This window comes from Pimephales promelas, chromosome 3 (assembly GCF_988280905.1).
Source record: "Pimephales promelas chromosome 3, fPimPro1.hap1.1, whole genome shotgun sequence".
Classification (NCBI taxonomy): domain Eukaryota; kingdom Metazoa; phylum Chordata; class Actinopteri; order Cypriniformes; family Leuciscidae; genus Pimephales; species Pimephales promelas.
Window position 1 is genome coordinate 2,215,696 of NC_142771.1, and position 20,286 is coordinate 2,235,981.

Here is a 20,286-nt window from a genome sequence, read left to right on the forward strand (position 1 = left end):
TTAGTTGTTGTTTTTTGATTTTTTTATTATTATAGCCTACATTTTAAATTTCTAGTTAGCTTAATATGCAGGATCATTTTGCTTAATAATCAGAGTTAATTTTCATGCATTTATAAAGTCCTGGGGACAGAAATGTCATACTGTCGGTGGCTCTTTTATACGTATAGATAGCAGAATATAAATATTGTAATAAAATTATCCCAAAGATAAATAATGGTAAGGAAATAATTCAATGCATAAAGACAGAAATAAATGTACATAGTAACCACCAAATCCCCTCAGTCTGCTGACACCAATGAAATGAGCTTTAAGTCTCAATTTACAGGAGATGTGAAGACATCAGCATAATAAATGAGGTGAAAACAGGAACTATTGTCATGAAATAAAGAGTGTTTTCAGCAAATCTGTTAATATTGACGATCCTCAGCTCAGACTATCAACACTCATTCAACAAGCCATTCAGGATCATCAGCAGATCATCTCACTTTATTCTGAGTAGATAGAAAGACATAAATGCTTATTTGTGTATAATTTAAGTTAAAGAACGAATACTTTTGCAACCTTTCATTTTCTATTGTGAGTATTTAATGAGTCTTGTATTGATCAGTCACATGTATTGTGAGAGTTGTTTGTTGTGTAGGTTCGCCCTCTATTGGACAGAGGCGACAGTGGCGCTCATTTACTGAATCTTCCCGCTCGTTTCTTAGTCTGCATTTTACTGGACTGAGAGAGGTACGTGTTCACATCAGTGCGATGTCCGCTTGAAATATACCGGTTGAAACTTTAGCTTTAATACACATGGTAACTTGTACGTGTATTTTATGATGAGTGAACATACTTTTAGTGAAGATGTGTCGAGAACTGCTGTTTTGAGTGCTTAAGAAATTGCTAGCATAGCTCTCCTCACGGTTTGTTTTGCTGTATGCTAGCGCGCTCGCCGTTCTATCGTCTTGTAATGAAGCCCACATGTTTCAGTTTTCCTTTTTCTAATGTTAGGCTGATTCTGAATGGAGATATAATCCTGAACTTTTGCTCTCTGTGAAATTGTACAGGTATGTAGACTACTTCCAATGGTTTAAAATATAATGTGTTCATATACAAGTTTTCTTGTATTGATTTGTGTTCAATGGCGCTGAACAGCCCAGATGTGAAGCCTGTTCATTTTGATTCATGCATGTTACTGTGTGTAAACTAGTGAAAGGAAGATGGTTTATTTCATGATGCTTAATGTAAAACATTATCTTTAATATAACGTCATTACCAATTTAATAACAGAAATAACTCACAATATGACAGATACACATGGTAAAAACAAGCCTAATGTGATATGTTCATTTTTCATTGTCATTTTTCTGTATTTTATTTTCAGATTTTTTTCATGAGTCTGCATTTTACTTGACTAAGAGAGACTGATTCTGATTGAAGATCGTCAGTGTCCTGTCATCAGTTTACCATAACGAAGTGCAGACTGCGCCAGTTACACTTACAAGTGTAATTTATTATAAAAACAAACTCAGTAATTGATACTTTTGATTTTGGCAGATCAGCTCCCCCAACTCTGGAATTCATCATCAGTGAAACTCCTCCCACTGTTGTCACATCATCAGTGAAGCTCCTCCCACAGTAATTCAGCAATAAATGCTGTAAATTCCCATCAGTTACAAGTGAAGACGAGCATCAGGAAGAGCTGAAATCTGCAAAGACTGAGTTTATTAAAGAGGACAGTGAGAACATGAGAGATCCAGAACCCTGCAGAATGAAACACACTGAAGATCCTGAAGAACAAAGAGGTTGGTGTTTATTCTTCATTCATTCATGATGCTGGAGAACATTCATGTTGGAAACATTCAAGCTCTTCATCACATTTAGATAAAGAGTTAAACTATCAAATGCTACAGAATGTTCTGGGTTTTCTTCAACAAATGGTCAGTAAAGGGATTTATATTGATTATCAATATTAAATCAAGCTAAATACTATTTTACATTTATTTTATGTCTGGTTTCCAATTTGCAACAACGTTACCAGAATTTATTTTTGTCATTTTTAACAATTATATTTTTTTAAGAAATAAGAATAATCAGTAAATACAAGTTACTAATGCAGTTGTATTTTTCAAATATCACACAAGTTATTCATAGTTATAGAGATTCCTCTTACAGTAACTTTGGTAACAGGGTTGATGAATGCAGTCAATGCTACGGTTTGTGTAAAAACGATGACGATGGATTGAGATTATTTTCTCGTCTTCCCGTCAAGAAATGTTCTGTCTTTTAAAAGAGGAAATTCATGTCAGGAGTAACAGGGTTAAGTGAAACATGTAGGACACAGATAATGCTGATAAAAATGGTTGATTTAAAGTAAGGTTAGTTTGATATTTTACACTTAAAGCCCTGTTTTAAGATCGTATCTGATGAAATAGAACGGTTAAGATTGAAATTTGGACAAATGCTGCTGTCCCGAGAATTGTAGTTTTCTGTGTTAGCACCCCCACCTACACAATGGTTGTCTATGCCAGTCATTCCCAAAGGCGGGGTCCCGACCCACAAATGGGTCGTGGAAGATTTTGAATGGGTCGCCAAGTCGAGCACTATTTTTCAGTGTGCTATATATACTCTCTAGATCAGGGCTATTCAATTGGCGGCCCGTGGGTGAAGTGCGGCCCGCCATTAATCTCCATACGGCCCGAGGGCACCCCAACCTCCCTCCTCCTATTTTCTAGTGGTGCGGCTAAATTTGGTTAGATATGCGCGTGGCCGCAGCTGGACGACTATACGCACTGTGTGTGGCGCTCCGACTGACCTGAGAGAAAAGTTTACAGTCCGAATATTTCAGCAGTCCTTATCTGTGTCCCGTATTTCTGTCGATTGAACCAGCGATATTAATCATTCGTTGGTTTGATTATTTCCTTTCCATGAATTGGCCAAACGCGCGTGCATAACGGTCTGAAACGATTTAGATTCGTTCACCTGAAGCGTTTTCTCGGTCAGTAATAACAAACAGAGAACAAAATAGCGCTGGGTTCAGTTGTTTCACTAGTTTACTTTGAACTAGGCAGCACGGCCCAGTGGATAACGAAACGCAAAGCTTAAAGGAGTCGCGTTTACTCCCGGTCCCGGACACTATTATTAAACAGCGTTGTGACATCTAGTGAGAAGCGTTGCGGACACTCTTAAAAACCACAAATCACTCAATGATTTTATCTAGTTTTAAATCGGATGAAACAGCCTTAACATTCCCAATAAATGTGGAATATTTATATTGAATACTATGTTATAGTCATTTATATTGCATTAGATTTATTAGGGGGGTAGATGAATATATACTAATTGTGTGTATAGTTTTTTTTTACCTGTTTAGGCATTTTTTATGCAGTGGTAGTGAGCCATGCATGGTTACAAAGTCTCACTGTCAGGATATTTTAATTTAAGCCTATAATAATTATTATAGTATATTGTGTACACTGTAATGATGAGAATATGAAAACAGTGAGATGCCCTGTCAACTCTTCATTTCTCATTTCACCTCTGCATTTCGCTTATTGTCAACAACAGGTTAATAAAAAAAAAGTGCTTTGTCAAATATCTGTATCTCTTTTAAATAGTTAACTGGAAGCTTAAGTGATCTTAAAAATGGTCATACATATTTTGTTAATGCATACATTTTCTTTGTGATATATTTATTTATTTATCCTTATGTTTATTGGGTCACAAAGATTTATCGACTTTAAAATGGTCTATGCGCACTGGAACAATCATTCATAAAACGCATTAAACTTTAGTTTACAAAGACGTGAAACTCACCGAGTGGTCTGGGTTGTTCACTGATATGCTCACACAAATATCGCTGCAAAAGATGCTTTCCAACAGGTTTTAGTGTAGTTTTTGTACCAAGTTTAGTTTAGTTTATTAAGATCCCCATTAGCTACTGCAACTACTGGGTCTATAGACTTCAACACACACAAAAAAATTCTTATAACATAAAACCATACATTATATAGACAAAAAATGAGTGTAAACATTCATACTAACCATACAGCAATGTACTAAAAAAAATACAGTTCATACCTTGACTTGTTGAAACTTTATTCTTGAAATAAGAACTTAAATGATTTGCAATATCACTGGGTTTAGTCAAAAAGGATCCGGCAACTTCAATAAAAGACGGCACTATTTCAGTTTTTCTCCCCAAATATCTATTTTGTTTTTCTCTTCCAAAATATCCTGAATCTTATTTCTCAGACTAAAGATAATTAAATATGCTATGCGTAACCCTTTAATATTTAATCCATCTTTTACCATAACCGTTGTTATACATATACATAACAACTGATTAAAGAAGCTCACAGCTTTGCAGAAGGATATGGATCGTTTCAGAGACCAACAGGGCTTCTCGCCTCAAGACCAAACAATCCCAATCTTATCTGTTTTCGGCCGCCCTCAACCAGCACTGGCCTTGGCCAAGACCGCTGCTGGATCAACAACTCCCCCGGAAGAGCACTGCAGTGAGCCGCTCTTGCGTTTCTTCCCCGACTCCACAGACACCTGGTGATTGTTGACTCTGTCTGGCACCTGATCAAGGTTTTCTCCATGGTAACTTGCTGTGTATCGCTATGACAATCCTGCGGACTGAGGCACCTAGATTATGATGCCAGGCATAGCGACTCTCCAGGCCTACACACACACAAACTCTTACACATAAATACAGATATGCATTAACCTGCCCCACACCCCATCCCTCGCCTCGCTGTGTACCCCCAGTCTGACAGGCGGGTCTGTGACCAGCGTCCCGTACCTGTGGTCCATCCCCCACTCCCCAACACTGTTGCAAGTTTTGTTCATGTTGTACTGATTGTGCTAATGTTGCTGAGGTGTTTTTTTCTGGTTCCCACAATGCACTCCTTACAGGAGGATAGTCTGGGGGTTGCCTCTTTTTCCTCACCTCTCCTCATGTCATGCTGTATTTTCCTCAATTCCCTGTCTTCCTGTCCTGTCTACCCCCTTGTCATATCGTATATATGTTTGTATGGGCAGGTTGATGGACAATTTCGCTGGTACTTGTGACCAAGTGACAAAGTTCATTCCATTCCATCTCCAGACATAAACATAAAATTATTTTCACATTACTCTGCGGTAACGAATACAGAAACAAACTTATAATCGTTTAGTTATTATGAAACATTCTGTTGTACAGTCTCACAAAATTCTTCCTGCTACCTCTTATCAAGCCTCTTCCTTGTCTTGTTTTTCCAACTCAGGCTCTATGACCGTCTTTAGATATGTCTCTGCAGCTAGATGGTTGGAAAACTTTTTCGTATTGAAAGTCAGAATCAAGGTGGCAGGGAACTACACTGCGACCAAAATGGTCGCATATGCGACCTTTTGAAATCCCATTGCGACCCTAATTTTTTATGGGTCGCAAATGTATCACTGACTATTTTGACGGGTCGTTTTTTGGGGTTTTTTTTTGTTTTTTTGTTTCTTTCGGGTTGTATTTAATCTTCTAAAACCTGTCGGATCGTCCGCTTTTTGTCTTGCCAAAGCCTTTTTGATCGGCGAGTGTTGTATAATAGAATGACTGATGCGTTTGACCGGGCGCTAACGAGCTGAGAGAGAGAGAGCGCGCGCACTATCACGTCTTCACACAACATAAGCGCTGTCTTGCATGCTGTCTCTCTCATGATAGGACATGATAGTAAAAGGTTTGTGTCTTTATAATAGGCATGCTAATCACAATCATATAGGCTACCATCTGGGCCTGCATGGCGGCAGGAAAAAGACGCAGAGATGTAAGTCTCTACCTTGCGATGGTTTGGTACACCAAAGGTAGATTTCCGGTCTGGTGTTCAGCTGATAAACTCTGCCATGGAGAGTAAAATTTGTTATTTCGGTTTTTGTCCAAAACCCACTTTTGCGAACTAGTCCCTGGTTTTTTGCCCAATACTATTCTCTGGACTCTCTAGATAAATAATTATCGAAAAAAAGTAGAAATTTTGCTTTTGATTGGCTTTAACAGAGTCGTTTACAAAAGGGGTGGGACAAAATGCACCCAAAATCATATAAATCCTAAAGGAAAACTCTTTTGCTCTTTTACATATGCTCATCAAAAATTGATGAGCACATGTCTCATAACTTGCCGAAGAAGCATGCACAGTTTCATGGAGATCGGACCATAGGTGGCACTATAACTGTTAAAAAGCTTTAAAACCATGCATTTCCAATGTTAAATTGCCTGTATTGATTGTAAATGGTGTTTTACATCTATTATGTCCGTGGATAAATGCATGTTAAATAAAATTGAATGCCTTTCGATGCTTTTGTGCTTAAAGGCCTGGACTGCTTGAACACCGATAAATGCTGCTTGCAGCTTTAATAATTAAAACGTTTTTGTATAATAGTTATAAAGTTGGTGTCTAAATATTTTAATGTTAATATTATGTTAGATGATTGTGTCATTGCTAAAGAAACATGGGATGTGTGCCTATAATGTTTTAAAAATTATAATTGGAAGATAAATTTAGCTCATTCATGGCAACTTTCAAGGACATGTAATCAATTAATAAAAAGACATGAAGTTATCATAATATTTTATAACAGTTGTCTACTTTCTACCATTACATCAGGGCTTACTTTCATGTAATAATTGTTTCATTCCTGTCAGACCTGATGGAAGAGAGCGAGGAGAGTGAAGAACTGAGTGAAGTGGAGGAGGAACATCATGTCCAACCTGGAGGAAAACCTTCGAGTCGCTCAAAGACTAAACAGACATTTTTAAAGAAAAGAAGAGCCGAGAAATCTTTCACCTGCACTCAGTGTGGGAAGAGTTTCACAACCAAACAATATCTTGAGATGCACATGATGATCCACACCGGAGAGAGGCCGTTCTCATGTGATCAGTGTGGGCAGAGTTTCAGTCAATCATCAAGCCTTAATGTTCACATGAGGATCCACACCGGAGAGAAGCCGTTCAGATGTGATCAGTGTGGAAAAACATTTCTTACTGCATCACACCTGAAGACACACCTGATGGTTCATACGAAGGAGAAGCCGTATTCATGTTCTGTGTGTGGAAAGAGTTTCTCTCAGAGTCAATCTGTACGTAGACATGAGAAAATCCACACTGGTGTGAAAGAATACATGTGCTTTGAGTGTGGGAAGACTTTTATTACAGAAAAAAGTTTAAAGGTGCACCAGAGAATTCACACTGGAGAAAAACCTTACAAGTGTTCACACTGTGACAAGAGATTCAATCAGGCAGGAAATCTGAAAACACATGAGATGATCCACACTGGAGGGAAGCCGCACACGTGTGATCAGTGCGGGAAGAGTTTCTTTTCTAAAGCTGACCTGAGAAGGCACATGATGATCCACACTGGAGAAAAACCTTACAAGTGTTCACACTGCGACAAGAGATTCAATCACTCATCAACTCTGAAAAGACATGAGAGGATCCACACTGGAGAGAAGCCGCACACGTGTGATCAGTGTGGGAAGAGTTTCTCCGGTAAAAGTGACCTGATGATACACATGAGGATCCACACTGGAGAGAAGCCGTATGAATGCCATCAATGCGGGAAGAGTTTCACATCCAAAAATTCTCTTAACGATCACATGTTGATCCACACCGGAGAGAAGAAGTTCACATGTCATCATTGTTGCAAAATGTTTCTTAGGGCATCAGCGCTGAAGACACACCTGGAAGTTCATACGAAGGAGAAGCCGCATTCATGTTCTGTGTGTGGAAAGAGTTTTTCACAGCTGCAATATTTACGTGGACATGAGAAAATCCACACTAATGAAAGCGAGTACATGTGCATTGAGTGTGAGAAGACTTTTACTACAGCAAACAGTTTAAAACGGCACCAGAGGATCCACACTGGAGAAAAACCTTACAAGTGTTCACACTGTGACAAGAGATTCAGTCAGTCAGTAAATCTGAAAACACATGAGATGATCCACACTGGAGAGAAGCCGCACACGTGTGATCAGTGCGGGAAGAGTTTCTCTATTAAAAATAACCTGAAGCGACACATGAAGGTCCATGTAGTGTATAAACCACTGAAACACAGTCTGAAATCACGCTAAGATGGTTTTCATGTGATGAACAACAAAGTCTGTTCTGTGTAAGTTATCCACACATCACCTGATAGCCACATCTCTCCTCTCCACCTGTAGCTGGTGTGTGGTGAGCACAGGACATTTTGTTGATTGATATCTATTAGCTTGTGTTCAACTGACAGGAATGACTGTTATATTTTAGATACATTTGGCAAATTGTTATCTGCTCAATTCCAGATGTACTGATCAATAAGATACCACATGTTTTAATGACGGGCACCATTGTGCAGTCAATGTATCAAAATGAGCCTGAGAGTGAAATCTTTCAAATCTTTTAACTTTTTGTGAGTATTCTGTAATTAAAGTGTAAATCTCCTTGAATTAATGCTTATAAATGCAGGGTGTGTGTACAGCCATCACTCGTGTGGTGCTTCTCCAGCACAAAATACATTGTGAGGTAGCTGTGTTATTTAGAAAACCACACTGTGCCAAACTGAACAGATTCTGTGATTCCTGTCACAAAACAGGCCATACAGAGGAAAAGTGCTGGTCATTGGGCAGCGGCAGACCTAAACCCTATTTCATAAGAGAGAGCCCGACCGATAAAGCATTTTGATGGCCGATACCGATACAAATATTTGTTGGTTTTAAAATCCGATATATCGGCCGATAATTATATATTTTTTTACATTTCAGAAACGCGCAACAAAACATTAACAGATTTCGCTAACATTAGTTATTTGTATGAGTTTTAACTAAAATAATATGATAATTCATTTTGCTTCTTTTATTGTCACAACAGAACAGACTGATGATAGTGGCATTAGCTAGCTTTGTGGTTAGCTAGTCTATGATGAGCCATAATTTAGCAATGGATAACGTAAAACCTAAATTGAAAAACATGCATTTTCAATATAACAGGCCAAGGAGAGATGATGCGTCTCATTGCTGTAACTGTCACACGCCATTAAAGAAATACTTCAGTCACATTGTCAAAAGTTAAAAGGACAGTCAGTCAACTACACTGTAACGTAACTATTACTAGCTAATTCCGCTTCACTCTCGGCTTATTTAACAGCAGCAAAACTGGACATGATGGTCACAAATTTTGTCATGCTTATTTGAGTTAAGTGAACTGATGGGGATGATCTTTTAATTGTTATTCAAACAATGTATGTCTCGTGACCAATTAGCCTTTCGCCGAGCCCCGCCCCCCTTAGTTACTGTTGATACCTCCGTCAAACAAATGATTGCGTGTCATGCTCATGCTGAATGCGATTTTCGTGTTTAAAAAGTAACGTTATGCATAAGAGACGGAAAGAGGCAGAGAACCATACGTTATTTAAGGTTATTTCTATTCGTTACGATATTGATATATGAACTGATGTTGTCATGTAAGCTTCATGCTTTCCCCGTTGCGAACGTCCTCTAAACTGTAGTCTACGGTGCTGCACTGCTAACTTAGCTGACTGCTGCTCATTTTCCCAGAGAATATCATGGTATGTTAACAACAACCCTTTAGAAAATGTACAGTAAGTCCTTTGTGGATCCTCTTGATCTGCTTTCTCCGTGCTTCTTTGACTAATCTCAGTCGCACGCGAGACGAGTTAACCATGTTCGACACATTTAACTGGAATTGGGGCGTCCACACTATTTAATACATCTTAGGCACCGCTCGCGTTGTGTTTTGGGCTTTGGAAAGGGAAAAAACACAATTTCTCGGGGTATCATGTGTCCGATTTACTAACGCCGTGGGCGCACCACTTAACTGTTTGACGGAACAGCTCACACAGTAACGGTTGCTATGATGTGTGATTGGACAATGGCCATTTTGTGGGAGGGGCCGGCGAAAGGTCAATTCAATGAGTGTTGCCAACAGGAACGGTGTAGAGCGCCCTCTGGTGGACAAACTATACAACTCCGACACTCATGATATGGTAGAAGCGTGTTTCGTCTGTTTTTATTTTATTTTTGAAATATTCATTTATCTGCCATTATAACTGCCGATACCGATAGTTTGGAAAATGCCTAATATCGGCCTGCCGATAAATCGGTCTGGCTCTACTTTACACACTGAGTTAAAATAAATTCCTCTTCTTATTGTAACAGCACATAAACTGAATTATTTTCATTACTGAAACATCATACATCAGATGTATGCATTCAACTAAGTATTTAATTTTTTGCTTTTGTCTATTTTTCCATCTTTGTTTTTTGCCATCTTACAGTAACACCGTGTGCATTTCATTTACTTTTCATTTGAGACTTTTTTGTTGTTGTTGAGGTCTTTACTGTTAATTATAGAAGCTTGTTTCTGCCACAGAATGAAAAATAAAAAAGGTAATTGTTGCTTTTTATCTCACAATTCAGACTTTTTTTTCTCACAATTGCGAGTTTACATCTTACATCTTTATTTCTTTAAAGTCAGAATTGTGAGATAAAAAGTTGCACTGTCTTTTTTTCTCAGAATTGCGACTTTATATGACGCAATTCGGACTTTATCATGCAATTCGGAATTTATCACGCAATTCTGACTTTATATCTCGCAATTCTGACTTTATATCACGCAATTCTGACTTTACATCTTGCTATTCTGACTTTATATCTTGAAATTCTGACTTTATATCTCGCAATTCAGACTTTATATCTCACAATTCAGACTTTATATCACGCAATTCGGACTATATCACCCAATTCGGACTTTATATCTCACAATTCAGACTTTATATCTCGCAATTCGGACTTTATATCTCAGAATTCAGACTTTATATCTCGCAATTCGGACTTCATATCTCACAATTCAGACTTTATATCTCGCAATTCAGACTTTATATCTCACAATTCAGACTTTATATCTCGCAATTCGGACTTTATATCTCACAATTCTGAATTTATATCACGCAATTCTGACTTTATATCACGCAATCCTGACTTTATATTTCGCAATTCGGACTTTATATCTCAGAATTCAGACTTTATATCTCGCAATTCGGACTTTATATCTCGCAATTCGGACTTTATATCTCACAATTCAGACTTTATATCTCGCAATTCTGACTTTATATCTCGCAATTCTGACTTTATCACCCAATTCGGACTTTATATCTCACAATTCAGACTTTATATCACGCAATTCGGACTATATCACCCAATTCGGACTTTATATCTCACAATTCAGACTTTATATCTCGCAATTCGGACTTTATATCTCAGAATTCAGACTTTATATCTCGCAATTCGGACTTCATATCTCACAATTCAGACTTTATATCTCGCAATTCAGACTTTATATCTCACAATTCAGACTTTATATCTCGCAATTCGGACTTTATATCTCACAATTCTGACTTTATATCACGCAATTCTGACTTTATATCACGCAATCCTGACTTTATATTTCGCAATTCGGACTTTATATCTCAGAATTCAGACTTTATATCTCGCAATTCGGACTTTATATCTCGCAATTCGGACTTTATATCTCACAATTCAGACTTTATATTTCGCAATTCGGACTTTATATCTCAGAATTCAGACTTTATATCTCGCAATTCGGACTTTATATCTCACAATTCAGACTTTATATCTCGCAATTCGGACTTTATATCTCACAATTCAGACTTTATATCACGCAATTCGGACTATATCTCACAAATTTGACTTTATATCTCGCAATTCGGACTTTATATCTCACATATCACGCAATTCGGACTTTATATCTCACATATCACGCAATTCTGACTTTATATCTCGCAATTCGGACTTTATATCTCGCAATTCTGACTATATCTCACAATTCTGACTTTATATCTCGCAATTCTGACTTTATATCTTGCAATTCTGACTATATCTCACAATTCTGACTTTATATCTCGCAATTCTGACTATATCACGCAATTCTGACTTTATAACTCGCAATTCTGATTTTTTTTATCTCGCAATTCTGACTTTATATCTCGCAATTCTGACTTTATAACTCGCAATTCTGATTTTTTTTATCTCGCAATTCTGACTTTATATCACGCAATTCGGACTTTACATCTTGCTATTCTGACTTTATATCTTGAAATTCTGACTTTATATCTCGCAATTCTGACTTTATATCTCGCAATTCAGACTTTATATCTCGCAATTCAGACTTTATATCTCGCAATTCAGACTTTATATCTCGCAATTCAGACTTTATATCTCGCAATTCAGACTTTATATCACGCAATTCAGACTTTATATCACGCAATTCAGACTTTATATCTCGCAATTCAGACTATATATCACGCAATTCAGACTTTATATCACGCAATTCTGACTTTATATCTCGCAATTCTGACTTTATATCAGGCAATTGCGACTTTCTATCAGGCAATTCTGACTATATCTCGCAATTGCGACTTTATTTCTCACAATTCTGACTTCAAATCTTGCAATTGTGAGTTAAAAAGTGGAAATTATTTTTTTCTTTTTTTAAATTCAGTGGTGGAAACAAGCTTCCATAGTTAATTACATCAACTATTGATTGAAGTTCATCAAGTTTAGGTTTGAAAACAACACCTTTTTGATTTTCTTTAAGGCAATTTATTCATGTTTCAAGAAACCGTACTAGAGATTCTAAAACTTTTCTTTTTGACTCCATATGCATTGAAGACCCGGGAACCCCTTATCTCAAATCATATACCACAGGTTCCTGATTGTCAACTCTTTTTATTTGTTCAATTCATATCCACCGCATTCTTTTCCCTTTTTTTTTTCATGTGGAATACTACGATGCCTAACAATTTAACTACTACATGTTGATACTCCCTTAAAAGTTGTAACCTTTTCATACTTTTGCATACTTTCATAAATTTTTTATATATTATTGTTTTGTCATCTAGGACTGTGTTACCAAAAGTATGCCTTTTTCAGTTTTCAGAGCTTGCTATTGTCTGCAAGCCATTTTCTCTACTTTGTAACTTTGAATAGTGTTTTTATAAAGCAAGACACGAGAGGTTTTTGTTGAACTATTTGTTAGAAAATATGCAGTCTTTGGGAGTTTCCGCCAGGGGATTTCTGATAACAAATCTTAGGAAGTTTCCAGGAGATTTATGGAGATGTCAGAGAGTTTGATGGACTGGAGAGATGATGTCCAGCAGACGCTGATTCCCCAAAGACGGCCTCGCGGTTAGATGCCTTGCCATTGCGCCTCATGCAGTTCAAGCTTGGAAATGATTTGGTTTTGATTGACTTTTATTTGTGTTTCATATAGTAGTACCTTTTTCTGTTAACTAGTTAACCTGTACTTAATAAAAAATATATACAACTGAAATTAAGAAGCTCGCCTGTGTCTGTTTTACAAAAGATTGAGCTAAACTGATCACAGTCTTCTGTGATTGAAATTAAATTTCAAATGCTTATTATTTAGGACAGATTTGAATTAATTTACCTAACCTGAGAATAATTAAAATAAGGTTAAAGGTGTTTAAAATTACGCACCATGGCGTTCGACGTGGTAAGACGGGATTGATTACTGATTTCTGGCCAGGATCAATGACCAATTGCTCAAAATACAAGAAACTTTTTAGTAGGAAACATAAGAGTGTAGGGTTAAATAGAAGAAAGCACTCAATATCAAACTTGATTAGACTAAGGATAATTGTAAGACAAATCATTTAAACGACCCAGAAAGGGTTAAGTGCAGATATAACAAATAATAAACCATGAAAAAAAAACACCAAAGAAAAGCTGTGAAGGTTTATTTAGCCAGATAAATCTCATACGGTCTCAGAGAGGCTACAGGGCTTCTCCTTAACACAGAGCCAGACTCTTCATTCAAGCTCATACGAGTGATCCTCGTGTGCCTTTAGTGGAGGAGAGTGATATATCAGTAAAAACATCAGTTCGAGAGAGAACTTGATTTATTATTACTTTGATTTGAGAATGCTTCCCCCTAATATAGTCCCAAGTCAATATCTGCCTAGTGTTATTCTGCGTCGCTATTTGTACTCGTTGTGAATACGCAGGCCACAATAAGTAATAACGTGGGTTTGTTTATTCTTTTTAACCACTTTTACTCAGGACATGCTTGCTGGGAACAAAGGAATTAATTCATTGTGCTAAGCTAAGCTAGCGCCGACCCTGTCGAACTAAAACAATGCATGCACTGAGACAAAAATGCATTTGCACACATGTCTAAATGTAGGAAAGAATGTGAATAACCCAATTTCAAAAAACGGTGGAGTGTTCCTTTAAAAGCTGAAAGTAATGTCATCCTAATTCAAAATGAAATCAGTAGAAATGTATAAGAAATATAAACCATTAAAAGGACTCTGGTGGAATCTCATGATGTTGGGTATAAACAGCCCTGAAGCGGAGGGAAAAAGAGAAGCAAATAAGACTGGTGGTTTTCCCAGTTCTGCTCCTCTGACTATAGAGGAAGGGAAAGTTTTGGCCAGCGTAGGCTTTGGAAGGGCTCTCTGGAGACCAACGCTTCGCCCGAAAGTCGTCTGTAATATGTATTTTAAAATACGTGCTTTTCTAATAAAATTGTAAGCAATAGTAGTTTACTTTTGCTGATAATTTACTCACCCCCATGTCATCCAAGATCCGTGTCATTCTTTCTTCGGTCGAAAATAAATTAGTGTTTTTGATGAAAACATTCCAAGATTTTCTCCATATAATGCACTTCAATGGGGTCCAAACGGTTCAAGGTCTAAATGAGAGTTTCAGTGCAAACTGTTCAAAGGGCTTTAAACGACACCAGACGATGAATAAGGGTCTTATCAAGCGAAACGATCGCTCATTTAATAAATAAATAACAAAGTTTAAGTTTTATAAGCTCAAATGGTCGCCTTGCTCTGTTCTGTGATGCGCGTTCGTGACTCTCCTGTTCAAATGAACGAATTGACTTGAAAAGATTTGTTCATTTTGATGAACGAGTTCGAACAAGAGAGTCACGAACTCGCATCACAGAACAGAGCAAGGCGAGCATTTGAGCTTACAAAACTTAAACTTTGTTATTTATTTATTAATTTAAATGAGCGATCATTTCGCTTGACAAGACCCTTATTCATCGTCTGGAATCGTTTAAAGCCCTTTGAACATTTTGCACTGAAACTGCCTTTTGGACCTTGAACCGTTTGGACCCCATTGAAGTCCATTATATGGAAAAAAAATGTTGGAATGTTTCCATCAAAAACCTTAATTTCTTTTCGACTGAAGAAAGAAAGACATGGACATCTTGGATGACATGGGGGTGAGTAAATTATCAGCAAAAGTTTTTTTTTTTTTTTTTAAAGTGAACTTTTCCTTTAAGTCAAGACATTAAAACTATGATAAAACAGCTTGACAACCATTGATGAATCTCTCACATCAGTTTATTTAGCATGATTAGCCTCAGAGGAAAGCAATAATAGCATGAAATGACTTCTAAATGTCTTAAAACCAAAGATTGGGCACTAATGGTGGACTAGTGTTCAATCCAGTTGTTTGACAATTGATTTTTGGTGCCATGTTGAACTTTGTATTATACACAACTCAAAATAAAATATATGTTGATCCCTTACTTAATGTGACATCAAAATTCAGCTGTTATAGATTATTACAGTATGATTTATCATCAAAGTCCTCGTGATGATGTCTCTGCTTTTTTTGCATATCCGGATCTGATGTCATAAACCACAAAAGCAACAGCAGCCACGCCCACCAGAGCAGCGACGACCAATCGGGTGACAGGTTCAGCAAAACCACAGCTGTAGATTTCTAAAGGAAAAAATAGGAATTAGATGTTTTCTCCTTGAATTTACATCACTGTAGCTAATATCGACACTGACACACCTGGACACGGCTGACAGAGCCGCCTGATGTCCAGATGTGTGCTGTGGTTTGTGATGGGGTTGTTGAGCACACAGCTGTAGGGGTTCTTATCCTGATCTTCCACCTCCAGATGTAAAGAGATGCTGCTTCTGAGATCAGACACACTGATGCTGGACAATACACTGTTTCCTTTGTACCAGGAGAGAGTCACATGGTTCACATTCAACACTGAACACAGCAATGAACAATTTGATGATGTAGAACACTGTGAAGCGTCTCTGGTGATGGCAGGAACAGGCAGACGAGCTGGAGAATAAACAGACATAATCACTTTGGGCTAATAAATGTAAACTAATTTAAAAAATGACTCCTAATTCAGAGGCTGCGTCCTTCTAATGTCACTGTGGCACAATAAAGTCTGTTCCAATTCAAAGTGCATTTACGAAGTAGTAGCATCATTATTGCGCGCCAGTCATGGAAGGATTTTGCACCGTAGACAGCAACATTATCTGGGCTGACACTATGTTGCTGTTTGGGACTTTTAAATTGAATTATTTGGTTTTACTTATGGCACTTTTCCCCTGCTGGTACGGCTCACTATGGTTCGGCTCGCTTAGCTTTTCCACGAACTTTATTTCGAATTGCTGACTCTATATTCCAACTCTGAGCAAACTCTTTACTCCTGACCACGGCGCGTCTCGGTGCTGCGGTTATCACTCCGCCCAAGTAGCAGTGCTTTGCCTTCTGGGAATATAGTTCCCAATATTTATACGGTTAAAAGATGGCTGTGTCTCATATGGCCTTGTTATTTGGACACTCTGTGACTATACAAATCACAACATGTAAGTAGGAAAATGCTTGCGCAATTTTGTCTCTTATTGGGATTAGTATGCTAGCTGTATCCATTTACATCTAGTCTTTGTGCTAAGCTAGGCTAGCGGTGGGTGCGTCAGACAGAATTACAGTACGAACGGAGATGAAAAAGGTATTATGGACTTATCTAAATCTATACGGTGAATAAGCTAAAGTCTCAAAAACTCAGAGTGTGCCTATAAAACACTTACTGGCTGCTTTTTACCGCGGTTACTGTCGCTCGTCGATGGCCGTCCCATTGGTTCAATCATTGTGGCCTTTAAAGTGTGGTCATATGACGGATGCAGACTTTCTGTACGTTCACACCGCCACCGGCGAGAGCGTCAAAGTGGCCGGAAGTCATTCATTTTCATTGAGATCCGGCGGCGAGAGCAGCGCGGCGCGTTTCGGACGGCAAGAGCGACGAGGAGAGTTGAAATCAGTTCAACTTTATGGTAATAAGCAATGACGCGGTTCGGCGGCAACCAATCGGAATGTAGAAGTGCTCCGTTTGAGAGTATCCCAGAGAATGTAGTCCTGTAAACTTTGGTTCCGGCCACATTAGTTCCCAAGCAAAATAGAGGAGGTTGATAATTTGAATTAGGCAAGATTTTCGTGCTAGAACACTTTTTCAGCGGGAATGCAAATTATAATAGCACTTAACCATGAACACAAAAGCCACACCACACATATGGCTTTTAATTTGTTTATTTCATTAGCAAACATGTCACTATAATTTTAAAGTTATTTCCATCGATCAATTTTCGGCAAAAATAACCGACATTTTTGTTTGCTTGTTTGCATACCGTTTTAAAAAAAGATCACGCATTCGATCTACGTCAGAGCATCAGAGCGTCCACGAATCTTTGCACGGCGTCGTTGACAGGGCGGCAAGAGCGAATTTTGCCGCTCTCGCCGGCGGCGGTGTGAACGTACGGTTTGAATTGGGACACAACTTGTTTGTTCTAAAGATAGGTCATAATAATCTGAGTTATAACTGACACGCATTAATATTCTTCTATATTTCATGACCAGCAGGGGGAGCTGTCTGGGCCGTTTCTAACTCCACAGATAACAGCGGTTAAGGCCAATTTATACTTCTGCGTAGGGTGCGCGCAGTAGGTGCGGAGTAGCATACCACATACCCTTCGTCGTAGCCTGACGCGCACCTCCTCAAAAATGTAACTACACGTCGTGACGACGCGGACCGCAAGATCTGTGATTGGTCGGCTTGGTAGCATCGCATTTCCTCCTACGCATTTCCGCACGTACCATCTCCTCCGACGTCTTCTCTCGTTTCTGCCTTTTATTTTATTAACTTCACTAAATTAACTGTTTTTCCACCGCAATAAGCTCCAACTCCAACATGATCCGCTCTCTTTCAGTCGCCATTGCTTGTAGTTACCTAGCCGCAAGGAATCTAAACACAGTGGAACATTAAAACCCTCCGCCGCCAACTAGTGTTTCGGAGCAGTACTGCAGAGCAACCAAGACCTGAACGCAGAAGTATAAATGCTCACGACGGCGTCGCCTACGCCGTACACTAAGGCGTACCCTCGACGCAGATAACATAGTCTCATCCCAAAAAGTCATATAACTGACGTCTTGGGACGTCTTTTGACCATACGTCAATATCCGCCTTTTTAGGGCCCCCTTAAACGTCGGTAGATGGCGATCCCGGGCCGTCATACAACTGACGCTTTACCTTTAACGTCAGTTAGGTGACGGGTTAGGTTTAGGTATGGGGTAGAGTTACCTCATCTACCGACGTTTAAGGGGGCCCTAAAAAGGCGAATATTGACGTATGGTCAAAAGACGTCCCAAAACGTCAGTTATATGACGTCTTGGGATGAGACCGGGTTGACGCAGAAGTATAAATTGGCCTTTAGTGTCCTCTGTATTACTCCTGGAGAGGTTTTGAAAAAGGAAGTTTCTTGAACTGAAACATTTGACAGATGTTTCAGTTCTAGAAATTGTTATATAACAATACTAACAAGTAGAGTATGTGAACATCTAAGACCAATGCTATAAAAATGTTCTTTTTCCCATCCCATCTATTTTAAATCATATTTCAATATTGTTATTTTGTACCAATGATTTTGTTACTCACAATAGACGGTGAGCTTAAATTTGCTGACTTGGTCTCCTGCTCCTCCCTTGATGTTTACGTCATAAGGTCCAGAGTCTGAGGTTCTGGTGTGTGTGATGGTCAAAGATCCAGTGAGATCCAGCTTCAGTCTGTCTTTGAATCGTCCATCAGGACCTTTATATAATGAGATCTGACCGGCATCTATGAGAGCAATGAGAACCCCTTGATCTCCAAACCTCCACAGTATCTTATCTCTCAGAGTCGCAACACCAGGCTTTAGAGTGACTGAATCTCCCTCCGTCACTGACACAGACTTCACTGCATCGACATCACCAAACACACCTGCAAAACACAACAAACACACACACCTAAGGACTATACACACCGATAACAATCTACAGAATTAAATACAGTATTTTAAATGAAGACAAAAGTTGACTAGCATCAAGGTCAGGTTCTGTTTTAGCTGGGTAAATAAATTGAGAAAAAAAAAGGAAAGACAAAAAAAAGATGTGTTTTAGCTATAATAAATCAATATCAACGTACATTTAGAGGACATAGTAGTTTTTTTAATTACTGAAGCCACATATGCTTACCAACGGGACTCCACAAACAACAGAGCACAGCAAACAGACGAAGCATTTTCCTCAAACGCTCGCAGACGTCTCCAGTAGCTAATAGCCTATCAGTTGGCATGAATCTGTGGAAAACTCTTCAAAGCCCACTAGTTTAACACTTAAATGAGAACAAAAGTTGTATGACGTGGTGTTTGTGAAAGTCAGCCGTCAGAATGAACTCCTGTCCCCTTATTTTGTGTCGAGTTACACTCATAAAACCACAAACCACAACTTTTATTGGTGTCATTTCCCTTTTGGTAGAGTCAGTTTTAATAGGAAATGAGAAAACAATAATTTTGCTTGAGTTTCTGAAATGTAGAGCTTAGGAGTTTTGTTAGAGTTTTGTGTGTGTGTGTGTGTGTTTACAGCAAAATACTGGCAATACTGTTATCTAATAGACTGTTCACATTTAATAGACTGCATTTCACAATACTGTTGTCTGTTGACGCTACTGTGTCATGACGTCACACACGCGCTGTTGTTTTGGTTCAGAGTAGCAATCATGACATCGAGGCAGAAGCGCTCAAAAGTTTGCTTATATTTCATGGGCAAAGAGACAATATATGAGGCTTTAATCAAACTTCATTCACTCACCCATATATAAAACACTTGCATACACATAATAAATAGTCAAACATGATACATATAGGCCTACTGAATGCTCACACACCTAAAGTCGCTCATGCACATACTGTACACGCAAACTCTACACACACGAGATGCGCGGAATTCTCCAGGCACATCCACGCGCGCACAGCCACACACACACACACACAAACTCTCCACGCACATGCTCATATGAGGCACGCTCACACAAACTCTCCACGCAGGCACGCACGGACTCATTTGAGACCCGAGCACGCACACACACACACACACACACAC

The 20,286-nt window shown here is 38.6% G+C and overlaps 2 protein-coding genes across 8 annotated transcripts; one reads left to right on the plus strand and one right to left on the minus strand.

The window, feature by feature from the left end:
* Nucleotides 1-639: 639 nt before the first annotated feature.
* On the plus strand, nt 640-16,101 carry LOC148981844 (uncharacterized). Of its 7 annotated transcripts, none has more exons than XM_089129118.1 (4): nt 640-732; nt 997-1,052; nt 1,370-1,790; nt 6,659-8,435. In XM_089129118.1, exons 3-4 carry the CDS (start codon nt 1,733-1,735, stop codon nt 8,080-8,082), a joined length of 1,482 nt encoding a protein of 493 aa, XP_088985244.1. In that variant the 5' UTR covers nt 640-732; nt 997-1,052; nt 1,370-1,732; the 3' UTR covers nt 8,083-8,435. The 7 variants fall into 7 exon arrangements, 5 of the variants coding, with proteins under 5 accessions (XP_088985244.1, XP_088985242.1, XP_088985246.1 ...); XM_089129116.1 differs by having other exon boundaries at nt 1,543-1,790; XM_089129120.1 differs by having other exon boundaries at nt 1,548-1,790.
* Nucleotides 15,387-19,599, minus strand: LOC120486105 (uncharacterized). The gene is made up of 4 exons (XM_039681968.2): nt 19,381-19,599; nt 18,806-19,126; nt 15,865-16,149; nt 15,387-15,789 (listed from the first exon to the last, which is right to left on the minus strand). Exons 1-4 carry the CDS (start codon nt 19,478-19,480, stop codon nt 15,647-15,649), a joined length of 849 nt encoding a protein of 282 aa, XP_039537902.2. The 5' UTR covers nt 19,481-19,599; the 3' UTR covers nt 15,387-15,646.
* Nucleotides 19,600-20,286: the final 687 nt, after the last annotated feature.

Bases quoted from the DNA above. Each gene is read 5' to 3' on its own strand.
- LOC148981844 (XM_089129118.1), top strand. From the start codon at position 1,733: ATGAGAGATCCAGAACCCTGCAGAATGAAACACACTGAAGATCCTGAA. The intron at 1,791-6,658 runs GTTGGTGTTTAT...CATTCCTGTCAG, and splicing joins AGATCCTGAAGAACAAAGAG to ACCTGATGGAAGAGAGCGAG.
- LOC120486105 (XM_039681968.2), bottom strand. From the start codon at position 19,480: ATGCCAACTGATAGGCTATTAGCTACTGGAGACGTCTGCGAGCGTTTG. The intron at 19,127-19,380 runs GTAAGCATATGT...TGTGTTTTGCAG, and splicing joins TTGTTTGTGGAGTCCCGTTG to GTGTGTTTGGTGATGTCGAT. The intron at 16,150-18,805 runs GTGAGTAACAAA...TTTATTCTCCAG, and splicing joins ATTTAAGCTCACCGTCTATT to CTCGTCTGCCTGTTCCTGCC.